At 41.0% G+C, this 9,440-nt stretch overlaps 1 protein-coding gene across 3 annotated transcripts in view; it reads right to left on the bottom strand.

Annotated features, from left to right (window-relative positions):
* Nucleotides 1-533: 533 nt before the first annotated feature.
* Rad17 (RAD17 checkpoint clamp loader component) overlaps nucleotides 534-9,440 on the bottom strand; it is a 33,305-nt gene continuing 24,398 nt past the window's right edge. For 2 of the 3 annotated variants that reach the window (XM_010637304.3, XM_010637305.2), the window contains exons 14-17: nucleotides 9,045-9,194; nucleotides 7,963-8,083; nucleotides 3,566-3,623; nucleotides 534-1,271 (exon numbers count right to left, since the gene is read on the bottom strand). In XM_010637304.3, the coding sequence (XP_010635606.1) occupies nucleotides 989-1,271; nucleotides 3,566-3,623; nucleotides 7,963-8,083; nucleotides 9,045-9,194 (612 nt within the window). In that variant the 3' untranslated portion in view covers nucleotides 534-988. The remainder of the gene's footprint in view (nucleotides 1,272-3,565; nucleotides 3,624-7,962; nucleotides 8,084-9,044; nucleotides 9,195-9,440) is intronic. The other variant, XM_010637306.3, reaches the window with a different exon arrangement.

The raw sequence follows: 9,440 nt of genomic DNA, 5'->3' as shown, positions 1-9,440 counted from the left end.
ACCCCCCGCCCCACCGCTGTGCCGAGCCGCGGGCGCCAGTCTCAGGTGCGACCGCTGTGACACCGCCCAGGCCCGCTTATTCCTCGGTTTTCTACAGGATCTTGCTGTGTGGTTCAGCCTGGCCTTCAACTCACTATGTGGCTCAGACAGGGCTGGAACTGGCGGCGATCTTCCCCTCTCAACTCCCAGAGTGCTGGGATTAACCCCGCCCCACCGCTGTGCCGAGCCGCGGGCGCCAGTCTCAGGTGCGACCGCTGTGACACCGCCCAGGCCCGCTTATTCCTCGGTTTTCTACAGGATCTTGCTGTGTGGTTCAGCCTGGCCTTCAACTCACTATGTGGCTCAGACAGGGCTGGAACTGGCGGCGATCTTCCCCTCTCAACTCCCAGAGTGCTGGGATTAAAGGTGTGTGCCACCACAAAAGCTGATGAGGGGGAAGAAAATGCATGTACTACGACGACGTCGGAGGGACAGGGCAGAAAGTACATGGTAGGCAGCGTTTAAAGACAGCAGAAATAAAATGAGATCCAACATTTTAATCTTGATATAAATTATTACATACTTTCCAAAGCATCTAAAACACTGCACTGTACATCATATAAAAATGGTATCTGAGAAGATGGAGACAAATTGTAAATAAGGCACAACACTTATGTATACTCATTTGCATCCTACACTGTGGTCCATTTACAACACTCCACACTGCTTTTGTGTTCTAGGGTCTTCCTTCACATTTTCTGATGTTTGGCATAAACGCTTAACACCTCTCCCTAACCCAGTCACAGGACTAAATAAATACTAGAGAACTGAGAGCGCCTGGAGGCCTGAGCTCCCTCGCACTCCAGGACTGCAGAGGAGCCAGGTGCTCGTGATGAAATTCAAGAGGAAGAACAACAGCTTGCAGTTCATCGAAGAAACACAAATGGTTCCGATCCCACCGAAGAAAGTGCCAACGAATCCGGCGGCACACAGCGGGACAGGCGGGCCCCTATGTCCCCTCACTGTCATACTCTTCTATGGTCACGCAGTCGTCGTCCTCCGTGTCCAGGTGCGAGGAGAAGGGCTGGGGCTGGCTGGCCGGCAGCTCGCTTCCACTGCTCTGACTCAAGGGCAGAGACCACGTTTCCAGCGGGGCGGCTGGGTGCGGCTCCCGCGGCACATCCCCATCCCCATCCCGGGCAGGGGGTGCCGCACTGCCCAGCAAGGCCTCATCTCCGCTGTCCGGGTCCATCAGTGCGTGCTCCCTGTCGGCCAGGGCCTCCATCTTCCACCTGTCAGATTCACAGGGCAGACCTCAGTATTACCGAAGCAGGGATGCCAAGCCACTTAGCGGCCCACGCCTGTAATCCCAGCACTCTGTGAGGCAGACCAGGAGGATCCCAAGCTTGAACCCTGAGGAGTCCAACTGGTCCATTTAGCAACTTGGCCTGTCTCACAATAAAAAAGGGGCCAGAGATTTACTTCTGTGCAAAGGCCCTGAGTTCACTCCCCAATAAGGGGAGGGGAAGCCTGATTCTAGTTCGGTCTGTCATTTATAACAGAAAAACAGGCAAAAAACCGAGAAAAAGTTTACAAAATCCAAATGTCACTAAAATTGTTCAACCTAATTTGTAACTTTAAAGTAGAAATGAAGGGCTAGGGATTTAGCTCAGGGTTCCGGCGGCTGCTTCACTAGTGCAAGGATCTGAGTTTGATCCCCAATACCAATCAATCAATCAATCAATAAAGTAGAAATGAAAATACAGTAAAGAACTTTTACTTTTATTTTTTTGTTGTTTTTTGGTACTGGGATCAAACTCAGGCCCTTGTGTTTGCAAGGCGGCAGGGCACTACTGAGCTAAATCCCAGCCCTTACTATCATCTTCGTAACTGCAGATACTTTTTCTTTTAGACAAGGTCTCACCATATAGTTTGGGCTGGCCTTCAACTCACTATGTAGGTTGGCATTTAATCTGTGGACGCAATCTTCCTGCCTCCGCCTCCTGAGTGCTGGGATTACAAGTGTGTACCACCACACAGGGCAAGAAACTTAAAAGTGATAAAACCTACCTATGGCAATAGTTAGAAGAAAGAAAAGATACTGATACAGTGTAAGTGGGTAAAAAATTATATATATTCTTGCAAACATTCTGGCATGCAGAGCAAAAGGAATATACCTGTGTGGCACTTTCATTTCTAGTTAATTCTTTCTGATTAAGTATTTCATATGCAGGATGGTTTATTTATAAGGCTATCATAATAGAAGATGAAAAGAAGCTAAGTACAAAAATAAGGTATAGGCTGAATTACAAAAATTACACAGGTATTAAACATTATGTTAAATGTTAATACTAAGTATTTTCAGAATAGGTTAAACATGATCAGTATAAATTAAAGGTAACAGTACTGGTCATGCAATACATCAGCATTGATAAATCCTGCCACCCAAGTCAGAGTAAGTAGTTGAACCAATAAATACAAGATTCCCACTTGTTTCCTTACATCTTTTCTTTCTCCTAAGATTTATGTGAAGAAAGGGGAAGGGGAAAAGAGAGATGTCAAGACAGTTACTCTGGATGAGTAGGATGCATTTGAAAGTGAACACATCTTAGGAACAAAAAGATAACAGAAAATACTTATTCTGCTTTTACTTTCATGTTATCATCTCAGGATGGAAAGAAGCCAACAGAGACTTAGTCCTGTTTTGATTCAGAGGGAGGAAAGGAGAAAAGCCAAGTGTCTAAAAGGTCTGAGGCTCAATCACATTGTGGTGGGATGATGTGTTAGGGCCCCTCACTGTCCCTGAGTAATAGGAAAGGTGCTCTACAAATCCACAAGAGGTCATGAGCCCTACACAGGCCTTATACACTTGTAAGTACAAAAGAGGAAAAAAGCCAGGCAGGGAAAGTCTTCCGTCTGGGACCAGGAAAAGGAGGAAGCTGACAAGGCACAATAGGTGCCACTTTCATCACTTTTGTCCTTGTAACCAGTAAGCAACAACTTTTGAAATTAAAAAAAAAAAAAAAAATGCTGAGTAATTCCAATCCAATAAATCAAACTCAGTCAAACATATTCTCAAAGTCAAGTAGGCTTTGTGTAAATCACTGGCATAGCAGAGAGGCTACTTTCTAATAAAATGAATACTAGAGATACTGTATATCTATCTTTTGTCTGAATTTCTAAAATAAGGAAATATAAATAGAAAATAAATATAAAAATAGGTGGCACTGTTTTTTGAGGCTGTTCCTGGGTGCTGTAGGTCTTCAACCATACGCTGAGGAGACCTAAGAGGAGACCTCTTTGCAGGAAAGCTGAAGAGAGGTTTCTAGATTAGCAAGATGTGCTGAACTATTGTCTAATGATTTTTTGGCTTTTTGATTCTATACTTTCATTTAGTCTGACATATTCCACTGGGAGAAGGTGAATACATGCTTTTATATTTCATAAGAGATCCACAATGTAACTGCATGGGTACATACATACATGTGCTTTGGGATTCTATAGATAACATTTCTTGATTGCATGTTGAGTGGATTCAGGGAACATTTCAGGAATAGCATTCTGCAAATTAAGATCATCAGCTTACCTTTCAAAATGTTGTTTCAGAGGAAGTTTTCCAATATCGTGGATAAAAGAAATCTGAGCTGAAAACATATTTTTGAAAAGTTTTTAACACCATCATTCCTTTTTTTTCTTTTGGTGGTGGTGGTGGTACTGAGGCTTGAACCCAGGAGCATTCTACAATAGAGCTACATTCCCAGCCCTTTTTAGTTTTAATTCTGAGACAGGGTCTCAATAAATTGAGCAGGTGCTACCTGCTACATTCATTCATTCATTCACACTGGAGATTGAATCCAGGGCCTTTGCACTGAGCTACATCCCAGCCCTTTATTTTTTCTTTTGTGATAGGGTCTTGTGAAGTTGCCCAGGCTGGGCTCAAACTTGTGATCTTCCTGCCTCAATCTCCAGGAGTGTTTGGATTTACAGGCATGTATCACCATGCCCAGCTATTATTTTTTGATACAGGGTCTTCTTATACAGTCTAGGCCAGCCCTGAACTCACTATGTAGCCCAGGCTGGCCTTGAACTTGGCAATCCTCCTCAGTCTCCTGAGTGCTGGGATTACAGGTATATGCTGCTATGCCTAGTTTCTTTATTTCTATTTATTTTTTTGGTACCGGGGATTGAACTCAGGACCTCGTGCTTACCAGGCAGGTGCAGAGCCACTGAGCTAAATCCCTGGCCCTAATTGATAAGTTAAAATTATTTGTCTTTATGGTATATAACAGGATATGCTTGTGTATGCATCCATTGTGGAATGGCTAAATCAAGCTATCTGACAAATGTATTGGGCTGGGGATTTAGCTCAGTGGTTCTGCCACCTGTCTCACAAGTGCAAGGTCCTGAGTTCAATCCCTGGTATCAAAACAAACAAACGACAAATATATTATCTCAAATACTTATTTATTTACTTTTAGCAGTTTTCAAATATACATTATTAACTGTTTTCTTGTCTTTGATTTTTTGTTTTGCAGTACTGGGAATGGAACCCAGGGCCTTTGCAATGAGCTACATTCCAGCCCTTTTTTTTTTAAGACAGGGTCTTGTTAAGTTGCTAAAATGACCAGGTCGGGCTTGAATTTGTGAATTACAGGTATGTGCCAACAAGCCTGGCTACATTTTATTTGAGGTAAGGTCTTGCTATGTAACTCAAGCTGGCCTTGAACTTGCAGCAATCCTGTTGACTCAACCTCCTGAGTGATAGAATTACAAGTAATGCACTATCATAACCAGCTAGACAAAAATTTTTAAACCTTTTACCCTTAAGCTTTTTTTTGTCAGTGCTGTGGATAGAATCCAGAGCCTTGTGCATACCAACCATTCATTCTACCAATGGGCAACATCCCAGCCAAATAACCCACTTTAAAGTTTACAAATATAACAAACAGTATGAAGGCTCTTAAATCCACTATACAATTGGGATTTTTTTTCCCAAAAGTCTCTTTGATATACAAACTTAGAGATTTGATCTTAGAATCTGATTTTTTTCCCCAGTGCAGACTGAACCCAAGGCCTTGAACATACTAGGCAATTGCTCTACCTCTAAGCTAAATCCCAATCCTCACAATATTTAATGAATGGATAAAATGATTCTCTAGATTATTTCAATGTAAATAATCTAATCCAGTATTTCTCAAATGCACACCAATCACCAGGAGGATCCTATTACAACGTAGACTTATTTGGTAGCCAGTGCTGAGAGGCTGCCTTTCTCCCAAGCTCCAGGCGGTACTGCCCCAATCTTGCTCAGGAAACTGACACGAGGGCCTATAGCAGGACTCTGTGAAAGGGGTGGCTGTGCCCAGTGTGCTGCGGGATTAGGGCTGGGCCTAAAGGAAGTGGGTTATACTGAGCAAATTAAGTAAATATATTCAGCAAAATGAAAGAGATGGCTCTTATTGTTCAAAAGGGGAAGGACAGGGTCAGTGGAGTAGCTCAGTGGTAAAGACTACTAGCATAAGTCCCCAGGTTCTATCACTGGCACAGGAAAAAAAAAAAAAAAAAAAAAAAAAGCACAAATATGAAAAGAAAAAAGGTTAAAATAAACTCTGTGGTGTTTGAAATTGAATGTACTGGTATGAACTTAGGTTTTTTGCTGTTGTTTTATTTTCTGTTTTTTGAGATGGTTACACTATGTAGTCCAGGCTGGCCTCCAATTTGTGGTAATCCTCCTGCCTCAGCTTCCTAAGAGCTGGGATCACAGGCCTGAAGCACCACACCCGGTAATGAACTCATGTTTTATAAATAGCCATACTGTAGTTCCTAGCTTTGTTTCACTGAAAAAGCCTACAAACAATGACACTCTGACAGCAATGACCACATCTAGTGCCCAGATCCTACTTCCGAAATGTCATTCCCACAAAGAGGATGCAGGGCTCCCAGAAATTCCAGGCCTCAGAACTGGCACAGAAAGAGTATAAAATGAATCAGGAACATTTTGTTTTGCAAAAACAAGTATTCCAAGAATATGGGGAAAATCAAATGGGACAGAGTTAGGTTAAAGTGACATGTGCTAGTCTAATCAGGAAAACTTGACATCAAAATAAATAAAAGTAAAAAGGAATTACAAATGAACACCTAAAAAATCCAGCAATCATACAAAGACGCAAACAACCAAATGAATAAATACAAAGGAGACTGGATGTGGTGGCACACACCTATAATCCCAGCACTCTAGAGGCTAAGGCAGGTGGACTGTCATGAGTTCAAGGCCAGCTTGGGCTTCATAGTAAGTTCAAGGTCAGTCTGAACTACACAGTGAGACTTTGCCTCAAAAAAGAGAAAAAAAAGAAAGAAAGAAAAAAATCAATACTCCTAGAAGTTAAGTGGACTCCTAAGTAAGTCTCAGGAAATACAAACATACTAATACTTGGAAAGTTGCTTAAGTAGTAATTAAGGAAGTTCATAGCATAATGGTGTTTATTTTTTAAAGTGACAAAACCAAATCTGGCTCATCAAAAAGACTAATTCAATTAAAAAGAGAACCTAAGGCAGAATTCAAACAGTAAAACTGAAAAGAAGCTGGATGTGGTGGTGCACACCTGAATCCCCAGCACTCAGGAGGCTGAGGCAGGAGGATCACTGCGAGTTCAAGCAAGCCTGCACTACATAGTGAGACCCTGTCTCAAAAAAAAAAGGTTAAGTACCAAGTCATGTGTGGTGCATACTATTCTAATCCTAGCACATGGCAAAGCTGAGGCAGGAGGACTGAAAGTTTAAGCCCAACCTGGGCAGTTTAGTGACCTAGTGAGATCCTGCCTCAAAATAAAAAAGGACAGGGATATGGCTCAGTGTAAAGGCTCTAGTTTAATCCCTAGTATAAAACAACAACAACAACAACAACAACAACACAAAGCATTCTCTCCAAAGCTCTACAATGAAACTGTTCATGGCATCAGAGTTGACAATTACTCTCTAAAGTTCTCTTCTGACAACTCGTAAACTCTATCTTTTAACTTCAGAGCTAGGAGTGGTGTACATCTCTGTAATCTCAACTATTTGGGAGGCTAAGGCAGAAGGATGACAAATTCAAGGTCAGCCTGGGAAACTGACCATCACTCTTTCCAAAATAAACTAAAAAGGGATGGGGATGTAGCTCAGTATTCCCTGGGTTCAGTTCCCAGCACTGCAAACAAAAACAAAATAAGACAGAGGAACAACTGATAGGAAAACTGGTAAACTTCATAAAGAAGCAAGTGTCAGAAGAAATACCACTTGTCCAAGTGAACACAGCTATAGGCACACTGACATTGCTTGTAGTGCTTTTTTATAATCTTACCACTTGTAAGTTTAATGTACATATATACTACCAATGGCACCAACTGCAATTTAGAAACCAGCCAAAATATTCATCAATAAAGTTAAGTAAGGGCCAGGGATTCAGCTCAGTGTTTCTGTTGCTTGCCTTGCAAGCACAAGGTCCCGAGTTCAATCTCCGGTACCAAAAAAAAAAAGTTAAATAAAATTATAAGTTTTAGACAAATATTAGATATGAGCACATTTTAATATTTCTGCTTTGACACTGACTTACACAACATGGAAGGCTACCCATGTGAAGTGACAGAAGCAGACGGAAGCTTATCTCATCTGCCTTTGTATGCACACAGAAGAAAGGTGGGAACAATTTACCTTGAAGGGGAGGTAGTTTTCATTTTACTTTGTATGCTTCTATATCATTTATCAATAATAAGTATATATTACTTTGGGGTTAAAAAATAAAGAAAGGGAGGGCCAGGGATTTAGCTCAGTGTGCTACTGCCTGCCTCACAAGCATAAGGTCCTGAGTTTGATCCCTGGTACCAAAAATAAAATAAAATAAAGAAAGAAAGGGAAAAATTTCTTCTCACTAGTTTAGTCATGAATTGACTCATAAAAACAGATTGGTATGAAAGTTCTTTTTGGGAAAAGGAAAGCCGTGATTACCTTGATTTCTCATTGGGATGGTCAGGAGTGCAAGATATGGTAACAACTGAGTCTGGAGGCACAAAGCTGGTAGGCAGAAGTCAGAAAAAAGTGCTTTTGCTGCCAGGCAGTTTTCCCGATACTGCAGGGAAAAGAAAAAAAGATGAAAGGCAAATAAAACAAAAATATGATTATGTATTCCACACTAAGTCTATCACAAGAGAGGGATTATAAAGCATAAATATACTCATAAGAGTTTATCTAATCAGTCCTACATAATTTTCCTAGTTTTAATCGATAACTTCATGTTATACCAGCAGCAGCCTCATAGATCTCAGGTTTAACATCTCTCTTGATTTGATTAAGAGACCACATTAGATGACTGATCCATACAACTTAAACTTGTGTAAGAATATTCTATGAGCTGGGTGTGGTGGCACATGCCTGTAATCCCAGTACTCATGAAGCTGAGGAAGGAGGGTCACAAGTTTGAGGCCATCCTGGGCTACACAGCAAGAGACCCCGTTTCCAGAAAAAACCATTCTATGTTTACACAACCACACATCACCTACCAGTGCAGTTCTCAGAACATGTCTTCTGTCATGTATCTTTTATTTTAAGGGCTGTGTGACTGCATGTTGTATTAAATAGTATGACCATCATGTAGTAGAACAGGTATCAAATTTATTTCTAACTGAAATTTGTATCCTAGAGCTTTTCTTTTTTTTTTTGAGGCAGGGTCTCACTGTGTAGTGCAGGCTGGTCTTGAACTTGAGGCAATCCTCCTGCCTCAGCCACCCAAGTGCTGAGATTTCAGGCGCCAGCTAGTTTATTATTAATCATAACTAACTATACTTTGATTCTAATACAATTCAAATAATAAATGAAACAGGCATGTACACTCAAATTCTTAGTGGTTTTTTTCCCTTTAAAAAGTGACTAAACATTTAGGAAAATCATCCTTTTTACATTTTATCACAATTCTAATCTGGCAAATATTTTTTAAGAATAAACCATTTTTCTTGTTTTAACTTAAAAAACCCCTTGCTTTATCAAAACAATTCATAGAGTTCACCTACGCAACGTCTAGAATTCCTTTTTACCTTCTTATGGATTAGAAACCACTGGGGTTTGTGCAATGGTCGAAAGCTTGATCCCCCTGCTTGGCAGTGAGCAAACCCCCGGGCTCTGTTGGAATGGATCACACCTCGAGTCGCGACAGATGTGCTATATTCCCTGAGTGAAGAGCGTGTCTAGCAAGTGAGAAGAGGCAGAATGAAGAAAATAAAATTTATAAACAGTGTTATTGGTACTGACATACACAAAAAGACTAATCATATTCAAGTTATTCTATGTTCACTTTTTCCATTGTAACATAGCCCTAAAATTCAGTGCTATAAAACTGTTTAAAGCAAATTCAACTAAGAAAGAGCAAATGAACAGGTGAACTGGGTCTTGGATAGAGCTGGGAGAAATAACTTTAAATATATATATATATG

The sequence above is a fragment of the Fukomys damarensis genome, unplaced genomic scaffold, assembly GCF_012274545.1.
Source record: "Fukomys damarensis isolate Sample0158 unplaced genomic scaffold, DMR_v1.0_HiC HiC_scaffold_1, whole genome shotgun sequence".
Taxonomy (NCBI): Eukaryota; Metazoa; Chordata; class Mammalia; order Rodentia; family Bathyergidae; genus Fukomys; species Fukomys damarensis.
This window is presented reverse-complemented; position numbering and strand designations above follow the sequence as displayed.